The following is a 24,085-nucleotide window of genomic DNA, read 5'->3' as shown; positions in this document are numbered from 1 at the left end:
ATGCTGCTTGGCCTGCTGTGTTCATCCAGCCCTGCACCTTGTTGTCTTGGATTCTCCAGCATCTGTAGTTCCTACTATCTCTGATCCAAAATTCTACACCTGTTGTCCGTCATTTTCAAGTCCTTGTATTCGTGTTGTAGAAGATCCAGGTTTCATTATTAATCTTTTCTAAATGCAGGACCAATCTGATCTGAGGACTCATTGCTTCACAGCTGGCATGAAGTTGGAGGCAGTAGATCCAAGAGAGCCCTTTTCTATCTGTCCTGCCACAGTAACCAAGGTGAGTACAAAAGACTTCATAGTTTAATCTGACTATCCTTTGGAAATGCAATTGAGAATGAAAATATTTGATATGTTGTATCACAATTTATTATTTGGATATTCTATTGTTCAAAGTTCCTAAAATCATTTTGAGAAATATTTTATATTTGCTGCCGAAGCAGACGAGATATATCTAAATTCTGGAGTAAGCCATTTTGGATATTTCAGTTTTAGAAGGAAACATTTCTTCTAATTTGGCATTTTTATTGCTCCATTTTAAAAAGTAAAATAAATAGTAAGTTCCCTTTAATTACCGTTAATACCTACATTAATTTTCTGAACTTTTAAGGGATCATTGAAGCTGTGTTAAATGTATATTAGCATGTAAAAAAAATTGCAAGTGATTATTTCTAAAAACTTTTATCAGTTTTGAGCACTTGTATTAATGTCAAATAAAATATTGGATGTATGTTATGTTCTTATTCTTAACAGGTTTTTAATGACCAGTATTTTATGATCACAATTGATGATTTGAGGCCAGATGCTCGTGAAAACTCTGTTCTTTGCCATGCTGATTCACCAGGAATCCTTCCTGTTCAATGGTGCCTTAAAAATGGGGTCCATCTCACTCCACCCAAGGGTTTGTATCTGTTTGAAACATAAAGAAACAAAATGCAGTTTTTTGACATCAAAGAATTTTAGTAAAAAATTAATCCAGCAAAATACCAATTTCATTTCAGTTTAAACTTTATAGTGTTTCAACATTGTTCATGCCTGGCTGTTGCATAGCAACAGTAATGAAAGCAGAGCCATAGACATATGTGGAAGTTTGATAACTTATGAATTTATAATTTTCTTGAGTAAGTTGTATTGTAATAATTTACGTAGTATGCTGATATCACTTTTTAACCTGCATTTAAAATCTTACAAAATGGGAACATTATTTCTCTACAAGTTTCAGAATTATTTGTTACGTATTATTCTTAACTCAAAGAAGATAAGCAAATGACACTTCCTGTACTGTGGTTACCTGCTAGCAGGCCACTCAAAGTTATTAGTTTGAAATTTTGCTCAACTTTAGAGACATTCAACGTTGTAATCCTATGAGCAGCCTAGGTCTGAAGGGACCCATACTAGAAATTTGACTACATTTGTTTTACAACCATTTATGTTCATGGTGGGGAAATGGCACTCAGCATGTGGAATTCAGAATAAGAAATTACTCACTCAAAATGCAGTCAGAAAATTGTTTTGCGTGTGACACCACATTTTCTGTATGAAGTATGCGTGTGACTTCCAAAATGAAGTACTAAGTCTCTATAATTTATTGAACCATTGAACTCTGATATTTAACTTTCAGGAAACAAACCTGGATTAACGTGTAACTTAATTTTAAAGCGTGAATAACCAGTTTAAGTTATGGAGGATTGTTCAGTGTCTATCAGGAAGCATGAAGGTTTTGCATGGTCATTTGTCCAATTTCACTGTGCAGTTCTTCTAAGCTGACCAAAATTTATATCAGACTTATGAATTTCTTGCTTAATACCTTGTATTTGGTTGCAATCAGAAACTAAATGAGTAATTTCTCAACTAGAGCTTTCTAGTTCGCATAATTCTGCAAGTTTAGGGTGGAACTTTTAATTAAAACAAAAGCATGGGTTTGAGTCGATGGCAGGTTAAAGTCTTAAAGATCAGAGTCCTAACCCTTGTCTGCTTCCAACCTGCCAGCTTCCAGCTTTAACTGTGATGGGGAGCTGGGCGAGTGCGAGCAGATGAGTTGGCTCTTTAATTATTGCAAGAGTATGAGCCTTGTAGTTCAATTTTTCCAATCTGAGCATAATGGACTTGTTTCTTGAGCATGTGAAACCTGGCAGTTATATCCAGGCAAAATTATGGTTGACCCTGGAACCGGTAATGCCTGCCTGAGTGAACCCAGTCAGCAGAATCACCAGTTACTTCGTCAACAACCTTTCCTGTGAGGTCTTCAATTTCAATATCCCCACTCCAGCTCTCCAATGTGGATCCTCCCTACCCACACCCCACCAAAGCCTTAACTACTTCTGTGCCCTTGGAGGGGACATGATCCTGCAGCCTTCATTGCCCAAACCCCAGTCAAGCTTCAGGACGGAAATCAATCCGTAAGATCATGTGCATGTGGAGTTAAACATTCAGGTGAACCTAGCTTCTGCCACTAAAGAAGCTGGCATGCATTTTTCTTGGTAAGCCAGGTACCGAGAACCTGGCAAGAACCCAAAAGACACAACCCTTCCACGCTGTCGCAGCTTTCTTCCTTACTTTTTATGGGATGTGGGCTTCACCAGCAAGCTGAACATTTGTTGCCCTTTCTTAATTGCCTTTGCTGTAGCATTCCAGTGGTAGTTAAGAGTTAACCAATTTGGTATGTCTCTGGAGTCAAATATAAGACAGACCAGAAAATAATGACAGTTTTCCTTCCCTAAACAACATTAGTGAATGAGGTAGGTTTCTACAACAATTGATGATTGTTGCCATTGCTGAGACTAACGTTTTCCAGATTTAGGAATTGAATTTAAATTATACTAGGTGCCCTGGTGAGATTTAAACCCATGTCCAGTGAGCACTAACCTGGGCCCTGAATTACTAATCCAGTGACAATACCACAGTGCCACCATATAGCAATTATGTAAATATGGTAATTGCTCACTACCTGGAGTCAAACATTTATAAAGGCCACAGGGAGGTAGAGAAGAATGCTACCATGTTTACACTAGCACTAGAAGGAAAAGAGAAGGAAAATGTGCTGGGTCATTTTTGCTCATATTTTTGTCTTGTAATATTGCAGGATATCCTGGCTTAGACTTTGACTGGGCTGATTATCTTAAACAGTGTGGGGCAGAGACACTTTCTCAGTACTGCTTCAGAAATGTAAGTTGCACTTTCATTTCTATCAATGCTGTTGAATAAACCTTTCATTGCTTCAGGCATATGGTCGTGTAAAAATTTATGTAGCTGCGATTAATTTCATCAAATGTTTTTTGACTAAAGTAGATATTATGTAAATATAATCTTGCAGGCTTTTTTTTGCTAAATTAGTGCTAAAATTGTTCTAGGAGCTCTTGAATTTAAACTACAGGCAACACGCAGGTAACAGTATGAGTTTGAGACATGTTACTGAAGGTTTTCAGCTTGCGCTAATTGGGACAATTACAGGAATATCAAATTTTAAACAATCTCAGCAGTTGACACGACAAGAGAAAAGGGGGCTCATTAGTTGGCAAATTGACTCTAATTAGATGAGACATTGCCACAAAGACAATTGGAAATTATAGGTTTACCGAGGTCCTAAATAATTCAAAAAAAGTTGCAAGGCTTGAATATATTCCTTTTATTTGCAGAGGATATGTCCTGGCAGATGAATGTATTTCACTTCAAGTAAGCCTAAATGAACCATATTATAAGTTCAGCTGATTACACTGCCAACCAATTTAAAATAGCTACTAGTGCCGTAAGGATTGTTCAGCAAGTGTTGCCCAATCATGGAATCACATCTAACAACAGACAATTTGTTTTGGTTCAGTATAGTTCGCACTTTGTTGGAACATGCTATTTGATTTAAATACTGGAAGAACCAGGAATCACACCAGCAATAAAATTCATACATGATGTTGTTCAGATGTGTGGCAGCAGAGCATCTTTTTAGGCTGATGGCAGCATCCTGTTTAATGGAAAATGCCACTTGAGTAGCAACTGTATGCAGCGGTGTGAAACTGCTTGCTTAACCTGTCGATCTTTCTTTTTTTTGGTGGGGGGGGGGCGGGCATCTTTGCCATTCAAGCATAGTTTTGAGAGAATGTGGGCAACTTTCAATCTGAAAGTAGTAGCATTTGGCTCATTTGCAAGATGTGTTGTCCTGAAAATTATCTGAACTGGATATCCATTGAGATAACAAGGTGTAGAGCTGGATGAACACAGCAGGCCAAACAGCATCAGAGGAGCAGGAAGGCTGACGTTTCGGGCCTGGACCCTCCTTCAGAAATTTGAAGGTTGCTCACCTAGCAAAAATACTCCAACTACTAGGCAACAAGTTTTATGTACAACTGTGTAGGTGTTTACTGCTAGTTTGCCAATAGTTCAGATGTATTAAAAGGATCAGGACAGACACATTCAAGAGAGCAGATTTTGTTCCCTAACACAAATGTTTCAAAGACATTCATCATCCTGGTACGGTAAATGCAGTTTCCTTTAAAAACTTCTAATGTCGCACAAAAGAAACCATTTGCTTATCTTTAACGGTTTTAAATGTCTGAAGGTAACCCACCAAAAAAAATCAAAATCACAGCAAAAATTTGTGTGTGTCTGTGTCACTTTGCATCGAATAGCATCAAATGACTTGTAACACTTTATTGCATATCCAATCAGAAACTGAACAGTATGTTGCACTATGTCCAAAAAGACATGTAATTAATACATCTTTGTGACAGAATCAAGCCATGCCTTTGAGCTGGTTAATGCATATTGAAAATATTTAGATAAACACAACAGATAAAATCATGTTAAAATTTTAACGTAGATCATAAAGCTTCTTTAAAAAGAAATGCACCTGAAATGTACATGTCAAGCTACAACAAACGAAAAGCACATCTTTCTAAAGGCACTTAAATATTCATGCCCTGCTAGAAAAATGATGCTGAACTCGAGTTCTGTGGTCTTACAGCACACAAAACAACAGGTCAGCCTTAAATGTACAGGAGTCAATTCTTTTCTAAAACAGAATTTCCATCTAGAAATCAGCTTCATTGAGAGACTTGGCTCCTAGCTGGGCAGGGAGCTCTGTAATGGAAATGGCAACCCAGATGCAACTTGGTCCCTGTCTCACATGTTAGATGAGTGAAAATGGAGTGTCTTGTTGACTGGGGTGTTCATGGTTTCCACGATAGGGGAGCAGAGATAAATCTGTGATTTGTGATTGTGGAAGGGCATCTGATCATCAGGTGCAAAGTAATCCAACAGAGGGAGAAGCAGTTCTGCCTTGTCTACTCACACGTAGCATTGAAAAGGGCTTGTCTTTCAGAAATAGAATTCCTAGTTCTGCTTTAGGCTACAAAGCACAGGCTGCCCATCCAGTCAAAGCTAAATTATAATGGAGCTGAACTTATTTTACGTATTTTAACATTTAACTTTTTAAATTGGCCTACCCAACTCACTCACTGTCTGTTAAAACCAAAAATGGGCATTGAGATTTGAAGAGTTGATTTGAATTGAGATTTTTAAATTTTGATATCATACCCAACCCAAACCTACCTGTCTGTCAGGTTAAAACAGCCCTCACAATATATCTCTCGTCTCCACTGACTGTGTTAAATATCATAACACTAAATTAATTCAGTGTTTTCCTTCAAGCAGAAAAAATTTCTTTAAGTTAATTTAAAATCGATGGGAAATTAAATAATATGCCAATCTTGTTAATGCAAAGAAATTAGGTACAACTCCCTGCACATCAAATCTCTATTCTTGACAAACCTTTTCAATGAGTAGAGGATGGACATGTTTGCCAATAATGACAGAGAAATAAAAGGAGAAACATCAGCAGCATATTCAAGTATCCATTTACCTCGTAAATTAAAAATTCCTGGAAATATGTTCACTTGTCTGCTCTATTCACCCCACATATGATTTAATTTTTGTAACCTGGTAGAGTTAACATTCAGAATTAATGTGTAAAGTACACAAGTACGCATTGTATGGAAATGAAACACATCAACAGAAACAGAGTGATCGAAGTATTATCTGTTGCCATTTGGTCAGATAGTCCAGCTGTCAGAATGAGTTACCAAAGGCACTCTAAGAATTTGTGATCATTCCCTCTTTGCTCAACTCCTAAAGGTTGTCAAATTTCTCATTCACTTTTCAGCATAGTATTTCACATTGTTTGATCTCAGCTGGGGCCTGATTTATCAATTGTTGAAATCTTCCAACAATATTGCACAGTTACAAAGCATAGGTTAATTCTGTGATCTTTCAACAGCTGATACTCTGCCCTCCCGACTGTCAAACAGTTTGTGTCTCATCACTTCTGAAAGCATCCATTTCCTGCTTCTATCTTATGTATCTCCTTTTTCAAAACTTGCAGTAGACAAAGAAATTTGGTAATGTGTTCCCCACAATTGTCTATTGCATACCTTACTGTACCAGTTAATGTACACATCAGGGTTTATATGATCCACTGCAGACTGACCCATTAGCAATCTTGTAAGTAGGAGCCTAGCCATTTGTTCACCTGGCAAGCTTGACACTGCAATTAAGCACATCGAAGGTTTGCAGTGGGGCAATGGATATCCAGAGATAGTAGGAACTGCAGATGCTGGAGAATCTGAGATAACAAGGTGTAGAGCTGGATGAACACAGCAGGCCAAGCAGCATCAGAGGAGCAGGAAGTCTGACGTTTCGGGCCTGGACCCTTCTTCAGAAATGGGTATGATATCAAAGTTTAAAGATCTCAATTCAAATCAACTCTTCAAATCTCAATGCCCATTTTTGGTTTTAACAGACAGTGAGTGAGTCGGGTAGGCCAATTTAAAAAGTTAAATGTTAAAATACGTAAAATAAGTTCAGCTCCATTATAATTTAGCTTTGACTGGATGGGCAGCCTGTGCTTTGTAGCCTAAAGCAGAACTAGGAATTCTATTTCTGAAAGACAAGCCCTTTTCAATGCTACGTGTGAGTAGACAAGGCAGAACTGCTTCTCCCTCTGTTGGATTACTTTGCACCTGATGATCAGATGCCCTTCCACAATCACAAATCACAGATTTATCTCTGCTCCCCTATCGTGGAAACCATGAACACCCCAGTCAACAAGACACTCCATTTTCACTCATCTAACATGTGAGACAGGGACCAAGTTGCATCTGGGTTGCCATTTCCATTACAGAGCTCCCTGCCCAGCTAGGAGCCAAGTCTCTCAATGAAGCTGATTTCTAGATGGAAATTCTGTTTTAGAAAAGAATTGACTCCTGTACATTTAAGGCTGACCTGTTGTTTTGTGTGCTGTAAGACCACAGAACTCGAGTTCAGCATCATTTTTCTAGCAGGGCATGAATATTTAAGTGCCTTTAGAAAGATGTGCTTTTCGTTTGTTGTAGCTTGACATGTACATTTCAGGTGCATTTCTTTTTAAAGAAGCATTTATGATCTACGTTAAAATTTTAACATGATTTTATCTGTTGTGTTTATCTAAATATTTTCAATATGCATTAACCAGCTCAAAGGCATGGCTTGATTCTGTTACAAAGATGTATTAATTACATGTCTTTTTGGACATAGTGCAACATGCTGTTCAGTTTCTGATTGGATATGCAACAAAGTGTTACAAGTCATTTGATGCTATTCGATGCGAAGTGACACAGACACACAAATTTTTGCTGTGATATTGATTTTTTTGGTGGGTTACCTTCAGACATTTAAAACCGTTAAAGATAAGCAAATGGTTTCTTTTGTGCGACATTAGAAGTTTTTAAAGGAAACTGCATTTACCGTACCAGGATGATGAATGACTTTGTGTTAGGGAGCAAAATCTGCTCTCTTGAATGTGTCTGCCCTGATCCTTTTAATACGTCTGAACTATTGGCAAACTAGCAGTAAACACCTACACAGTTGTACATAAGACTTGTTGCCTAGTAGTTGGAGTATTTTTGCTAGGTGAGCAACCTTCAATTTTGGCACTTGGGTTTCAGTACAAGTGTAAGTGGGTTGAAAGTTAGAAGTGAAAATTTTGAAATTGTGGAGAAGTGATTTAAACTGATTTTCGAGGCATTGGTCTTTCTGACAGTCTTGACATAAGAGAAGACCTTTATTACTTTAACATAAAGGAAGGTAGCAAACTAATGAATAATCATATGTTATAAAATTAACTTGGTTCTAACCAATTCATGTGATATTTGAATTCCATTACTGGTATAATTATAATGAAACTTTATCTTGAATGTTTCAGAACTCTTTTAATACCCTCTGACTTCTATTAGGATAGATTTAACCTTTGGAAAAATAATCAAGTTGCCTCACTTTAAGGGCAGAATATTGATTTATATGCAATGTTTTCTGGCTTAGTGAAATCTTTGACTGTTTAATTAAATATCATTAAACTCTTCATTTATGTATCTTTCTGCAGAATTATTTTGGTTTCCCTCTCAATCCTTTGATTAAATAGCATTCTTAATTTAATCACATTTTGAGCATCTTTTCAAAACCTGATTACATTAAGGATTCACACAGCATCTAATTATAAGGCTCTGCTATAAAGCTATTGAATTTTGGCTGTGATGATTATCGCATTACTTTTGCACTGTTTCAGAACATTCATGATAGCACACTATAATGTGAGAATTTTTGACTGCAAAAGATTGAGGGCTGAATTTTACCAGGACTCGGCTAAGGAGGGTGGCATGGTGGCTCAGTGGTTAACACGGCTACGTCACAGTGCCAGGGACCTGCATTCAGTTCCACCCTCAAGTGACTGTCTGTGTAGACTTTGCGCACTCTCCCTGTGTCTGTGTTTCCTCTGGGTGCTCTGTTTTCCTCCCCCTGTCCAAACATATGCAGATTAGGTGGATTGGCCATGCTAAATTGCCTGTAGTGTATGCTAGGTGAATTAGCCATGAGAAATGCAGGGTGACAGGGGTAGGATTGGGGATGTGGTCTGGGTCAAATGCTCTTAGGAGGGTCAGTGAGGACCCAATGGGCCAAATGGCCTGCTTCCACACCGTAGGGATTCTACGATTCTAAGTACCAATTTTGGCAAGTTTTATGGAGGACTTCTGTCTATGGGCCTAAGCGAGATTTCTGATCGGTCTTTCCAAACCAGCCTCATGACCTATGCAGAATGCCCCTATATCGCTTTAGTTGTTGTATCCTCCCACTTGCAAGAGGCAGCAGTACTCAGCAATGCCAGGACCTCCCAAGATTTCTGGCAGTAGTGCCATTTTTGAACTCAGCCATGCTCTTGGTCAGATGCTGGCTGTCTGGAGCTGTCTTTAATGTTTTCTGTCAATTGCCCACATATGTCGGGCAGCAGGAAATTGGAGCCCTGCTTTTCCAACAGGGAGTAGGAGGTCCTGGTGAATGGGAGGTGCGTGCAGGCAGTGCCTATGGAGTGGGCCTGAGACATTGAGAGCTAGAGGAAGAAGTGGCAAGCTGGAATTTACAAGTTATTGCTCTGACGTTCATCTCAGGAATTGTCTTGGTTTTGTCTCTATGCGGCGGTGGGAAACTGAGGCAAGATTAACTAAAAATAGGATGTTAATGCATGCAAGTAGGCCTCTCACTATTGGAAGACCATCTCACTATTCAACAATTGGTTGGGAAATGCGACTTTTTGCTCTGTATTGGATCATCTTATGGCCAATCTCACATGATTTTCTCACCTTTTGTGTCAATGCTGATGTAATTCAGTCACTGGGAAATTCAGCCCCATGTAACATGGCAGGGTGTTTTTCTTATTTTAAAACATCACCTCCTGTTAATGCAAAATGTTCTTGTAGTATTTTCTGTTCTTTTTTTCAGACTTCACTCAGTCGAGGTTTTACCAAAAATATGAAGTTGGAGGCTGTTTCCCTCAGTAACATGGCAGAAATATGTGTTGCTTCAATCACGAAAGTAAAAGGTCGATTAATGTGGCTTCACCTTGAAGGTAAGATGAATCGAAAACAGACTTGTTGAAACTTCTCTAGCTTTGTCTTATGACATGGCTCTGTTTGGTAAATTGTTATGAGTATGATAGGAGGAGTACATTGGTAACGAAACCCTGTTACTTCTCAAGTCACACCCTTACTACAAAGGGTTTGATTCAATCATCAAAACTACTAAGCGGTTCTCTTTTAGTAAAATACACTTGCACCAGGCTTCTGTAGGCTTTGCATTTAAAATGATCAGTATATCATATAGAATCTGGAATTAAATTTACTGTCTTTACTGACTGACTTGAACAATGATACAACAATCAATACATTTTTAAATAATTTATTTTTCAAAACCAGTCTTACATCTTGTCTCTGTCTAAAATATAACATTGGATTAGAACTATTTCTTTTTTCCATCCCAAAGCAAACAAATTGTGTTCTATTTTTAAAAGCGTGAAAGCAAAACACCCTTTATTGGCTAATGGTGTGAAGACTTCTCTCAGTCCACCGGGTCTCTGGTTGACAAAATCAAACTGCTGACACTCCTAGACAAATGGAATACCTTTCAAACAGGGCTTTACTTCAGGTGGAAATCATGCTGGATTCAAAGATAACACGGTGTGGAGCTGGAGGAACATAGCAGGTCAGGCAGCGTCAGAGGAGCAGGAAAGTTGACGTTTCAGGTCGGGACCCTTCTTCAGAAATGGGGAGGGGGAAGGGAGCTGGGAAATAGATAGAGAGGAGGGCTGGGGCTGGGGCTGGCGAAGCTTGGTGGGATGGTGATAGGTGAGTGCAGGTAGGGAGTGGCGGGGATTGATCAGTGAGGTGGGAGGAGCAGATAGGTGGGAGACAAGATGGACAAGTTGTGTCAGGTCAAGGAGGCGAGGTTGAGAGGGAGGGTTGGTCGTGGGATGAGGCCCGGGGGTGGGGAGATTTTGAAACTGGTAAAATACACATTTATGCCATTGGGCCGTAGGCTCCTGAGGCGGAATATGAGGTGCTGCTCCTCCAGTTTACAGGTGGCATCATTGTGACACTGGAGGAGGCCCAGGATGGACGTGTCACCAAGGGAGTGGGAGGGGGGTTTTGTCATGAACAGAGCACAGGCACTCTACAAAGCGGTCTCTGAGCCTCTGCTTCGTCTCACCGATGTAGAGGAGGCCACATCGGGAGCAGCGGATGCAATAGACCTCTGTCTAATGTGGAAGGTTTGTTGAGTGCCTTGAATGGAGGTGAGGGGGGAGGTGTAGAGGCAGGTGTAGCACTTCCTGTGGTTGCAGGGAAAGGTGCCGTAGGTGGTGCGGCTAGTGGCGAGTGTGGAGTGGATGAAGGAGTCGTGGAGAGAGCCTTCCCTCCGGAAGGCAGATAAGGGTGGGGAGGGAAATATATCCTTTGTAGTGGGGTCAGATTGCAGGTGGTGGAAGTGGCGGAGAATGTTACGTTGGATGCGGAGGTTGGTGGGGTGACATATGAGGATAAGGGGGGATTCTGTCTTTATTTTATTGTGGGGAGGGGATGTGAGGGCAGAGGTGCAGGAAACGGAATAGATGGGGTTGAGAGCATTTTGAACCACCGAAGGTGGGAAGTTGCGGTCCTTGAAATAAGAGGACGTCTGGGATCTGCGGGAGTGGAATGCCCCATTTTGGGAGCAGATGTGGCGGAGGAATTGGGAGTAGGGGATTGCATTCTTGCAGGAAGGTGGGTGAGAGGAGGTGTAGTCTAGGTAGCCGTGCGAGTCGGTGAGCTTGAAATAGATGTCGGTTTTGAGGCGGTCACTAGAGATGGAGACGAGAGGTCCAGGAAGGAGAGGGAGGTATCGGAGATGGTCCAAGTGAACTTGAGGTTGGGGTGAAAGGTGTTAGTAAAGTTGATGAACTGTTCAAGCTTCTTGTGGGAGCTTGAGGCAGCGCCAATATAGTTGTCGATGTAGCAGAGGGAGAGGTGGGGGATAGCGCCAGTGTAGCGGCGGAAGAGAGGCAGGCATAGCTTGAGCCCATGTGAGTTCCCATGGCCACCCCTTAGTCTGTAGGAAGTGGGAGGAGTTAAAGGAGAAGTTGTTAAGGATAAGGATGAGTTCGGTTAAGCGGATGTGGGTGTCGGTGGAGGGTGTCTGGTTGGGCCTGTGGGAAAGGAAGAAGCGGAGGGCTTTTAGGCCATCCGCGTGGGGGCTACAAGTGTACAGGGATTGGATGTCCATAGTGAAGATGAGGTGTTGGGGGCCAGGCAGTTGGAAGTCTTGGAGGAGGTGGAGGGCGTGGGTGGTGTCACGGAAGTAGGTGGGGACATTCAATCCTTGGTTAGTGGTCACAGTTCAGCTTTTCAGGGTTTACAAGGTAATCAAAATCCTGAAGTGAGGAAACTTTATCAGGTTGCCAAGTACTTCAACCAAGAGAGGTGGAGAGAAAGTCTTAAAGCCCTAATGCTGCTTTGGAGATTTTGTTTCCTCCTCCTTTAGACCTCTTGAGGTTTGTGAAACCAAACACCAAGTCTAGAAAGGGTTGCTCAGCAACCATGAGCTCAGCACCTCCACCATAATCTCTTCCAAAGTCAGGTTTTCCAGTAATTAAAGGCTATAAACTTCATTGGTTATCTCAATGAAAAATTTGCCACAATCCTTTTCCAATGTCACTTGACTTTGTGTAACCAGTCATGTTAAACCATTGACCTAATTTCCAAGAATTTCCATGGGTTCCCTTCAAACCTTTGTTCAAAACATTTTTTTTAATCTAGAAAGTGTCCGAACAGTTGAGTATTTTCCAGTTCTCCTCATAGTCCATTAGTGTAAATATGTATTTCCAATACTGTGAAAGCCAAGTTTCATGCACTGATATTTATTATTTTGAAATATAAAATATTTAAAAAGTATTGATTGTTGTATCATTGTTCAAGTCAGCCAGTAAAGACAGTAAATTTAGTTCTAGATTTGATCACTTAAGTCATACTCACCCGCAATAACAAGCATGTTCAGGAAACAAACATTTCAGATAGGACTGTAATACTGTGTTCTAGTCCTACGTTTTAAGGTTCGCTTTTGTGTTCGGTTGCCTTTTGTTGAGATCAATTCAACTTCAACTTCAGGGTGAGTTTTCTGACTACACTTTTTGGTGGTGACAGTGGGTAGGGACAGTCCGGAGCTTTGAATGTTCCAGACTATATTTAAAAGAAATGCAACCCTCAATTGGTAAGCTACAGTCCAGTTTTAATGTCAGTAATAAATATATAGGACGTGAACAGTGTTCGGCATACAATACCAAAACCAAACCCGTTGAACAATTGGTTAAAATTGAGCCACTCATTTCCAAAGTTGTTATGATTCATTGAATTGCTGGCATTAAAGATATTTGAATTATATTTATATGGCAAACTGCATGAACAGATGCACTTAGAAAAGTTAGAAGATAGGCAGTGATGCAGTTGAATGGCAGAGAAGGTGTTAAGAGCCAGATGCCCTGTTACTGTTCCTATTTCCTATGTTACCGGGACCACTTGAGGTTTTTGAATCTCATTCAAACACAGGAGTACCTCACATCTTCAGAGCAGTTTTGCTTTTGTGGAGTGGATACACAGTTGTAGTGAAAACTATAGAATGTGAGAAGGTGTGATTCAATGGCACAGGCCTGCATCGCCAATGGAATGAAATGACTGCCTTTGGAGGCAGCCAGACAATCACGTGCTTGAGTCACTTAGGTTCCTATAGTGTAGCTGCATTACTGCAGACTCTCTGCTAGAAAGACCATTGCCTCTTTCATATCTGCCTCCTGACAGCACGGGATCCTCTCCTCTCCTCTCCTGGGGCTGAACAGGTGTCTGGTCTCCGGCAGCCCTCCCAATGCTAGCAGCTTGAAGCTTTACTTCCTTGAGCAGATCCAGAAGTGGTCACTGTATTGTGCCCCTAACATTCTAAACCTGATCGTCCCATCTTGGTGTCACTATCTGCGCTGATGGAGTGGTGTACGAGACAGGCTTACTGATGCATCCTCTGAAGCCTTGGAATACTCTTCCTCAGAGCTGAAGATGTGGTTTTGGGCAGAGATGGTTGCTTCTTCCCGGAGGTTGTGGATATCCCAGTGGCATCTACAAAGCTAAAAAGATAAGGTGTCACCAGCCAATGCTTTGAAGTGGTGTGCAATGGATGACACTAACAACTGGGTTAATGTGAGAGTTGTTGTGGAATGAAAGGTGGTAATTATTTGGTGGGTGGGACATGGATGTCTTGACTTCCCCACAGGTGTGGATCCAATCTTCTCTTCTGTATTACTACACGATCACAATCTCTTCATGTGTTATCATCTTGTAATTAACCATATATGATCTGTTCAGATATTACATCACAATAATTATGGACAAATGGCAGAACTGTTAGTATGCAGTGGAATCTACTGCTCCTGAAAAGGCTCTAATCTGATCAAAAAACTGTTAATAATCCACTTGATCTTTAGTCTTGTGGTTTACAGCATGTGATTGGTCTTATGGTTTATACTGTGATCCTATAATGAGGTCAATGCCTTGAATCATCCTTTAATGTCCAGCATTACACACGCATTTTATACAATTCATGTTTCATTATCTTCTCAAATAAAACATCTTGCTATAAATTCAAATGCATAGAATATTTCTCACATGTTGTAAACCATTATGGCTGGTACTTTCATCTTCTGGACTGTTCAGTGATCTCCTAAAAGCTCAGAGCGTGTACACCTCATAGAGGTTGCATTATGCACTGACTAAATGACAAATATTTTCTTTCTCAAACAAGTGGCAGTCACTATCAGAAAACAATACTTTAAAAAATTTACAGTCATTTCAAAATCTGGACATTTGATGCTGGGATACTAATGCTGCCAATCAGTGTGAAATCCCTTTCAACTACAGAGAGAGCCTGGCAAAACAGCTCCTCTGTTTATCATTGGGAATGTCTTTCAATTTTTACAATATGAAAGGATGACTCTGAAGATAGAATTTGTTTTCATTGTCGAAATGATGGAAAAGATCAGAGGAATAGATACCAATTTTTTATTTAGCTTGGATTGCCAAGGACATAGAAATAAAACAAAGTAGCTTCAAGTGAACTTTAATTTCCAAAACCCTCAACAAAAGGTTAGTATTATGGATAAAGTCTGCAGATAGAAGAGAAATGCTTTAAATTCAATAAATATTCATGCAGTCGATCTAAGGAATTACTTGACTGTGAATATTTATAAGCATTACAAAATATAAATGATCGATTAGCAGGTGAAGCAGTAAAAATCCTAAACAATATTTATGTACCTTACGTATACATTTTAACCTCAAAGTTGCCTCCATCTACATTTCCAATATTTGCTGCACTTCATTTAAAGCAAAGAAGATGCATGGCACAAAAGAATCAAGAATTTTCCTAACTAATTCTTCAGTGGCTTCACTGTGCTCCTGGGTCACCTGAAAACCAAAGCAGTCAACCAGCTGACTTCCAGTCAGGCAACCTGTAATTGTCAAATGACATATGCAGCGGAGCTCATGCTCTACAACGAAACCTTCTAGTTGTCACTAGATCCAGTATATGTTCAGGTTTATGTGCGTATAATACCTTAAAATTTAATGTTGATTAGATTTTGTATTAGTGATTTTAAAATAAATTGCAGGATTAAATCTTGTAATGACAAATATTTCTTAGTAAAGATAATGATTACAAGTCAACATTTGAAAAAAGCATTTAATCACCCTGAAAACTAGATTTTGCAGAGCTTCATTGGATTTTATCCAGGATTCTTGAGAGAAAATGTGATATTTTAGTATGAGATCTTATAAATTGGACTGGCATTTAATTGTTTAATCTGATAACATATTTTACCATGCATGATTTTATTCTGTCATTGCTGTCTGGTACTTTGATACAAGATGCAGTAGGAAATAGCAAGAATTACTTTATTAACTCCTTCAGTGGTGTTTCTTAAATTTTGTGCTGTGTATTTTTAGACCCTCACGATCAAAAAGTAGTTGGCTACGTCGACAACTTCCCATTTTATGGTGGTTAGAAACTAGTACATCACTGGGGATCTTCCTTACTTGCTCAAAAGGAGGCGAGATGCCCACACTGACTCATCAGTGGAAGATGGTGTTTCTAGGCTTGGGAGCCACAGGGAGAGGGGGCCTGGAACATCTGAAGCAAGGACAGAGGTTTGGTTCTCGGGCACCTCCCTGCCTGATGTCCATGTCCATGCCCTTGTCCTTGATCAGGCACTGCAGCATCCCAAGCTGATGGATAATTCACAGTCGTTGGCCAGTCTTATAGGCTGGCTGTTGACAGGCTGATCTGGAATTGGGTTAATTCCAACAGTTACAGGAAGCAGCTCTTAAGTGGTTATTAATTGAGAATCCCTTTTTTTTTCAAACTGTGTCCTCAAGTTAGTCTCTCCCACATCTTTCCCCATGAGGGGAAACATCCTTTTCACCATAAACTCTATCAAGTCCTCTGCAGATCTTTTATACTTCAATAAGATCACCTTTCAATGGATGCAACTTCAACATGACCAAGCTTTCCTCATAAGGCATCCCTGATTTGACAAAGCTCACTGACAGCAATAATGATTATTAACTGTTTAAGAGTTAAATCCATTCCAGTTACTGTGAAATGAAAAGAAAACGATAAAGTAGGCTCAGAGATGTTTTCTCTTGTGGGCAATCTAGTATGAGAGGTCAGACTTTTAGGATAAGGGGAAATCAGATGTAAAACCAAGATGAGGAGAAACTGCTGCTTTCAAAGGGTTGTGAATATGTGGAACTCACTAGAGTGCGGTGGATTGAGTAAATTTAAGGAGGAGACAAACCAATTTTTAATTAGTTACAGGTTGAAAGATTATGGGAAGTGGGCAGAAAAGTGGCGTTAAGACTAAGATGAGATCAACCATGGTTGTATTGAATAGCAGAGCAGGCTTGAGGGGCTGAATTGCCTACTCATGCTCCTCCTACTTATGTATCCCTTTCATCATACGAAACAGCTAAGTGAACCTTTTCTGTATCGCTTCTGATGCAATTATATCCTTTCTTAAATAACAAGATCGAAATTGTACCAACGTGCTACATTAGATTATCACTGTATCTTTCTTACAAGCCTTTTTTTTAAACTGTATACCTCAGCCTACGATCTAATTACTAGCAGGGGACCTATAAAAACTCCCAAAAGGGACTTGTCATATTTTTTTCTTCTTTTATATCTGAGTCTGCATCATGACCTTTCATAACTAAGGTCATCTCTTTCACTATCATATTAATGTCATTCTTCATTCATAAGGCCATCACACCATCTTATTTTTTCTCTCTGTCTTTATGAAATACACCTCTCTTTCAATATTCATGTCCCAGCCCTTTAAAAGTCCATGAAGTATTTATAATAATACTACTTAACAAATTCAGAAACCAAAGAAAACTGTTTCTTTTTGAACTGCGTACCCAGAAATATTTGTGATCGCTTTTTATATTGTTGATTAAAGGAAGAACTGGTATTTTTGACAGTGCAGACGTGGTGGACCAGAGGCTGTCTTCAGTACTGTATGATTCTGATTCTAGTACAGTGCCATTTCTGAAATTTTGATGTAACAGCATTTTTAACTTTAAAAATGTTATGCTTTAGCATTAAGCAGAATAAATCCTCGGAGCAAATTGCATGGACGTTTATATTGATAAAAATGTGAATAAAATTCAACTTGATGTCATGAGCAAGAGTCATATTAATATTCCCTCATACAAGTTATAGATTTATTTTCTTTCCACAGTAACTGGAATGGATTTAACTATTTAACATTTTGTGATTATTATAGCTGAAAGTGAATAAATATTGTCAACATTTTTCCTGACATTAACTGAATGTATCTAGGTATAATGAATTTAAACATCTGCTCAAACACAATACAATGTTTTCTCTTCTGACAAGCAAAGTTCATATTTAACCTGAACAAAAAAGTGTTGTGATTTTTGCTGTAGTGGTTATCTCGCAGTATTGGCAGACTTTGTTGACTGCTCAACTGCATACTGAGAATCACAGCAACCAGGCCCAAATAATTCAAAATCAGCCAAATCTCATTTGATTTCAGACTGTGAAAACTAAAATTGCATCTAGCTCATGGAAATAAGTATCCACCTTTTTTTTTGTTTTGTTTTAATTTTTAAAAATAAATGTGAACTCAGCCATTTCTCATGAAACTAAATTTCAAACCAAACCCATTTCAGCACAGCTGGTTCAGTTTTGATTTCAGAATTATTTATGATTCTCTAGCAGTAACTTTCTGCACAGTTCTGACAAGTATCATGATCCCATCCGTTACATTTCAATTTATTATAAATTTCAATTCTTTTTAACATGATACTGTTTTCTTCTGAAATTCCTGTCATGTTTCTGTATGAAGTTTTACTAAAAATCAGTTTTATTTAATGTAAAATGCAATTTACACTTAGTGTGTTACATTTATTAGTTATACAAGTTGGTGTTAGCAACTCTTTGTAGCTATGTTTGCCATTCAGTAATGGAACATAGGTTGCAGTAACAGCCCAGCGCTTTGGATCACATGCAAAACTACTCATGGTCTTAGTGGGGAGCTGTAGATGTTTGTGGACCTCCAAGCATGTAGTTCAGAGTTACAAAAGGAAACAGCTGCACAGATGCAGTTCTTACTGGGACAGGTACAGTGGCATTTATCATGGTGTGACCTTCGTCAAAGAATGAATCAGATGTGAGTTTTGTTCAAGAGTAGAAAAGATGGCACCGCATTTCAGCAAGACAGAATTTTACAGTACTCATCATTTTCATTCATTTTCTCTAAGCTCCTATTTCTTTCCTTTTCATTGTTATTTATTCATTTATGTAGTTTTTTTTAGTGAACCAAGCGATACTCGAGTGGAATTTCCAAATTTACAAACTTTGAATGGAATTGAGTTGTATTTGAATCAGTTTAGTTTGTGTTAAATTGATTGTAAGTATGCATGTTTGAAAGAAACACCTTTAACAAGCTGGTCGGAATTTGGAATTCTCTGCCATTAACTGTTATTGAAGCAAAGTCCACACATTCTTGTTAAAATTGAAAGTTATAATTGTTTGAAAAAGAGAATGTGAAAAGTATGAAAAATCAGTAGGGCTATGTGATTGCTCACAGAAAAATTCAAATTGCAGCATAGTTTTAAAAGGCCAATTAACCTGTTTTTGTGCAGTAATCTTCTGTAATATTCTGGTTGTAAAGCACACTGTAACAAGTACAATTAAAAACTACAAAGGAAATAACTTCTGCATTTTCTCCAGATTAAGTATAAATCAGAAGAGAAAATAATGAAAAATATTGGACAGGCATCGTTCATTTATCCTTATGATTTTATGCTTTGTCACTGGAAATGCCTGAAAATATCATCAAGGCTTTTGAAGACGGTCTCTTGCAAGTTGGTTGCTAAAATATAAGTTGGTAACAAATGCTTTCAGTCATCTGACTTACTTAAATGCAACTGGGTTTTCAGTTAGGTTTCTAATATTTTTCAAGGCATAGTCAGACTCTTAATTAGTAAAAGTCAAAAGAAAAAAACTGCTAATATTTTTATGGTATGAAATAAAGTTCTTAATCAAAGGTCAATATAGCAGCAGGTATGTTTTTTTAAAACAGCTACATTTATAATATAAATCCCCTGTATTCCAGACTCTAAGAGATCTGTCCCCGAATACATTGTTGATGTAGACTCAATGGACATTTTCCCAGTTGGTTGGTGTGAAGCAAATGGATATCCATTAACCCCACCATATCGTGCAGTCTGTAAGTACTACTAAGAAAATGCATACTGTTAAGATAATATCAAATTCATAATAACTTAACTTGTCAGTCTTTTAGACACTCTGTATCCATTCTTTTACTTTGTGTAAGTATTAATCCAAACTAGATAAATTTCATTCATGATACCTCAGCGATTTAAATTTAATATTCAAAGGTCGTTTGAGTGACCCGCCATCAGTCAGGAGAGGGCTGACTGAGGACAACCAGGCCCTTCCCTGCCCCAACAATACCTGCATCTGGATCCATGAGCAATCCTGAATCTTGTAATGTAAAGCAGTCAAGAACTGAAAGCAGCTGGTTGGGTGCTGTTTTTGCTTTTGGAGTTCTTGATTTTGCGTGACTTTTGGAAAAGGGTTAACATGGGTCTCTTGCTGGCTTTCCAGCTGAAAGATTAGACTCTCTTCGCCTCCTTTTAAATAGTGCCCAGACAGTCAAAACAAGTGACCTCAGTGTGTTAATTTACAAAGACTGAAAATAGCGATTGTACTTTAATTCATTGTAAGTTAGGTGCATAGCCAATTTGTGGAGAAGAACGGAAATACCATATATACTAGAGTAAAAGTCGATCTCGTAAAAGTCGACCCCCTATTTTTGGCCAAAAAAATCTTGAATTTTCCATATATCCCATGTAAAAGTTGACCCTAGTTCTTCACCGATAACAGATCAACATTTGTGAGTCAAGGTATTATTCTGTACATAACTGTTACGATAAGGGAATGATCGGTGAGACTGTATGAGAGTCGAGTGCCTGCTAACGTTTTTTATCAGAAATAAAAGCTTAAAATGTTAGTTTGAAAAACTAAAACAACAGTAGCTGAGAAAAAATGGAGGGAAATGGAACAATTTGGAGTGAAAGTTTAAGATGCATCAAGTCAGAGTCGAGCATTCGTGGGATACAGTCATAAACCAATTTGTGGTTTTGAAATTTCTTCATCATTTTGTGTAAAAATGTCCTCCAGAAAAAACACAATATATTGCAGCATTTAAACTGAAAGTAATTGAAGTTGCAGAGAAGACAAACAACTGTGCAGCAGCAAGAGAATTTTGTGTTTCGGAGAAACTTGACAGACTGGAGAAAGATATCGAACCAACTTCAGACAATGCGAAAACGAAAGTGTGCCAACAGAGGTGAACCTAGCAAGTGGCCACAATTGGAGAAAAAATGTTTTGAGTGGGTACTTGAAATCATCAAAATGAAATATGTGTTAGTCGTGAAGTCATCCGAATCCATGCATGAAACGAATGATAAAAGGATGGAATTTCGGATTTAAGGCAAGTGCTCGATGGTGCACAAGGTCCATGAGAAGGCATGACTGAATACTTCGGCAGAGAACTATGATTGCACAAAAGTTGCCTGCTGAGCTCAAAGATAAGATATTGCAGCTTCACCAGTTTGTAATCAGAAATCGGCAGAAGGAAGGCGACAAGTTATCATGTGTTAGAAACATGGACGAAACACCTATTACTGTCGACATGCTGGAAGATCGAACTGTGAACCAAAACGAGAAAAAAAATGTATTGATGAAAACCACTGGCCATGAGAAAAGTAGGTTTACTTCAGTTCTTTGTCATATGGCTGATGGCACTAAGTTAAAACCGGTGGCTGTTTTTGAGAGAAAAACTTTGCCAAAGGAGAAATTTCCAAAAGAACTGTCATTCATATGCACCCACAAGGCTGGATGAATGAAGGTGGATATAGAAAATGGATAAAGGAAGTTTGGATTTTACAACCTGGTGGACTACGCAAGGAAAATCATTTGCTTGTCTGTGACCAGATCAGATCACATCTAGTGAAGGATGTTGTTGATAACGTTTGATCACATAACAATGACGTAGCTATAATTCCCGGCCGACTTACAAGTGCTTTGCAACCAATGAATGTCAGTATCAGTAAGCCATTTACGGACATCATGAGAATGAAGTGGAATAACTGAATGCATAATGGAGAAAAAAAAATACACAAAAGGAGCCAGTATGCGGGCCCCATCACTGCCACTGATCTGTGAATGGATTGTTGATTCATGGCAGGAAATAAAAGCTGACACTATTTTCAAATCATTTCAAGAAATGTGGAAGTTTGAATGCATTAGATGGTACAGAAGACGATTATCTATGGGATGACGTAGATGAAGAAGAAGAAGCGGATGTGCTGCCTCTAACTATGGAAGGTGAAGAGGATCCATACGATGATATCATTCATCCTGATGATTATGAAGCTTTATTCAGTGCTGGAGATGTTGAACAGTGATTTTGCAGGATTTTAATGAACTTTTGTATTTGACATAATTAATTTAAGATGTACAATGTAATTGTAATTTAAAGCCATATTATATTACTACTTCACTTTTTGTATGTATAAGTAAAATCTTACTAATTCATTTTTGTTTCTATTGGCTTTATCTGGTAATTACCTTCATTCATGTTTTTATTCTTTCTTGTTAAGAGATCAATTGGGCTTCTGCTAATGATAGTGTTTTGGACTGTAGCATGAATTTCAGCCCCTCAGAAGTAGTATCCATGTAATAATTGACTGCATAAATTTAACCTTAAAAAAAAAGTCTAAAAAATTCAACTTTTGCGAGTATATACAGTAACTCTTTTGAGGCTGGCAAATATAGGCCACTAAACAAACGCTTGTTTCGCGTAAAGAAGTTAATTATGGAAGTGCTTTCAACTTCCAAGACCTGCATAAGAATAAGAATAATTCCAGATTTTTCCACTCGGGGCATGTGATACCTGTTATGGTCAGTTGTGTAGGTATCGATGGAAAGCCTGTTGATACCTACACAAAAGGAAGGCACAACGCATCCAGAGACAGTAGTTCCATACATTAAGGAAATATCTGAAATGACCATCAGATTACCCTGCACTACCTCCACCCCCCCCTCCCCCCCCCCAGGAATCATGGTAGCCCACAACTGACAGCTACTGATGAGAATGAAGGATCCAACAACCACAACTAACAGATCTAGCGTTATTTACAAGATACCATGCAAAGATTGCCAAAAATATTACATAGGGCATACCGGAAGGAAACTTGCCATCAGGAATCATGAACATCAACTATTTACCAAGAAACATGACCAACTATCACTCATTTCAATACACATGGACAAAGAGGGATACCAATTTGACTGGGACAATGTATCCATCCTAGGACAAGCCAAGCAAAGATACACACGAGAATTCCTGGAGGCCTGGCAATCAAATCAGAGCTCCATTAACAAACATGTAGAGCTGGACCCCATGTACTAAGAAACAAATCTGGAAGTGATACCACCCACCCCAACAAACCAAGACACGTAAATAGCAAGCGGGACAGAACACTGACACTCACCAGAGGCGCATTCATGATATTACCTAGCATGGTGACAAAACGTTTGCAAACAAACTTACCAGTTCGGCGAGCAAGCCAACAACCATTATCTCTCATTCTTCTAACTGAGTATAGGCCCAACCTATACCTAGGCACAACCTCACCTCCATGGGAGTAAAAAATCTCTGTGTGACTGCACCAACTTATTAAACTTGCTGTGGAGTGCTTCCAATGTTAGTATATCATTCTTTAGATAAGGAGACTAAAATATTATTGTAGGTGGAGTCTGGCTAGTGCCGGCATTGGAACCACCTCCCAACTCAACCTGACTTAGTGAAAATCCAGGCCGATGGCTTTTTACTTTTTCTAATATTTACCAAAGATATTACAGCTCTTCCAAGACTGGATATCGGGCAACAATCTGACAGCACAGATGGTGAATAAAATTGGTGAAACAATAGACCTCGATATTGCCATTGTCTGTTGTCCGTAAGCATCTTTTTATAAACTGATATTGATATTTGTATAATTCATTTTGTTGTGTGAACAAAATTAATGCAATATCTGTCATAAGAAACTGAACATTAAAGTCAATGGCACAAGCTGGATATGAGTGGAGCTGCTCATTCATTATTGTTGATGAAACCTTATTGCTGAACATCAAGTTCATCCACATGAACTTTTAAAGCAAAACTGTCCACCTTTTGTTTTCTCCAGAGGTAGATCTCTGGTTTTACGTGTAGGTTGTGTAAAACATATTGCAACTCCAAGAATTGAATCTATACACAATAGATGATCCTTCTTTCTATTAATTGACAGGTCCAAAGCAGAAGAAAATTGCAATAGTTCAACCAGAAAAACAGTAAGTTAAGAATTGATTCAGAGATAGTAGGAATTGCGGATGCTGGAGAATCTGAGATAACAAGGTGCAGAGGTGGATGAACACAGCAGGCCGAGCAGGAATGCTGACGTTTCGGGCCTAGACCCTTCTTCAGAAATGGGGGAGAGGGGGAGGCGGATAGAAGTTGGATACAGGAGAAGATAGGTGGAGAGGAGACAGACAGGTCAAAGAG

The 24,085-nt window shown here is 38.9% G+C and overlaps 1 protein-coding gene across 1 annotated transcript in view; it reads left to right on the top strand.

Moving 5' to 3' along the window:
* LOC109922671 (scm-like with four MBT domains protein 2) overlaps positions 1-24,085 on the top strand; it is an 88,288-nt gene that overhangs the window by 25,627 nt on the left and 38,576 nt on the right. Inside the window, exons 3-8 of the mRNA XM_048610003.1 lie at positions 179-280; positions 754-901; positions 3,083-3,165; positions 9,796-9,922; positions 19,565-19,678; positions 23,832-23,874. Coding sequence (XP_048465960.1) covers positions 179-280; positions 754-901; positions 3,083-3,165; positions 9,796-9,922; positions 19,565-19,678; positions 23,832-23,874 — 617 coding nt within the window. The remainder of the gene's footprint in view (positions 1-178; positions 281-753; positions 902-3,082; positions 3,166-9,795; positions 9,923-19,564; positions 19,679-23,831; positions 23,875-24,085) is intronic.

This window comes from Rhincodon typus, chromosome 22, assembly GCF_021869965.1.
Source record: "Rhincodon typus isolate 14 chromosome 22, sRhiTyp1.1, whole genome shotgun sequence".
NCBI lineage: Eukaryota > Metazoa > Chordata > Chondrichthyes > Orectolobiformes > Rhincodontidae > Rhincodon > Rhincodon typus.
Note: the sequence above shows the minus strand (reverse complement) of the source record. Positions and strands in the feature narration are given on the sequence as shown.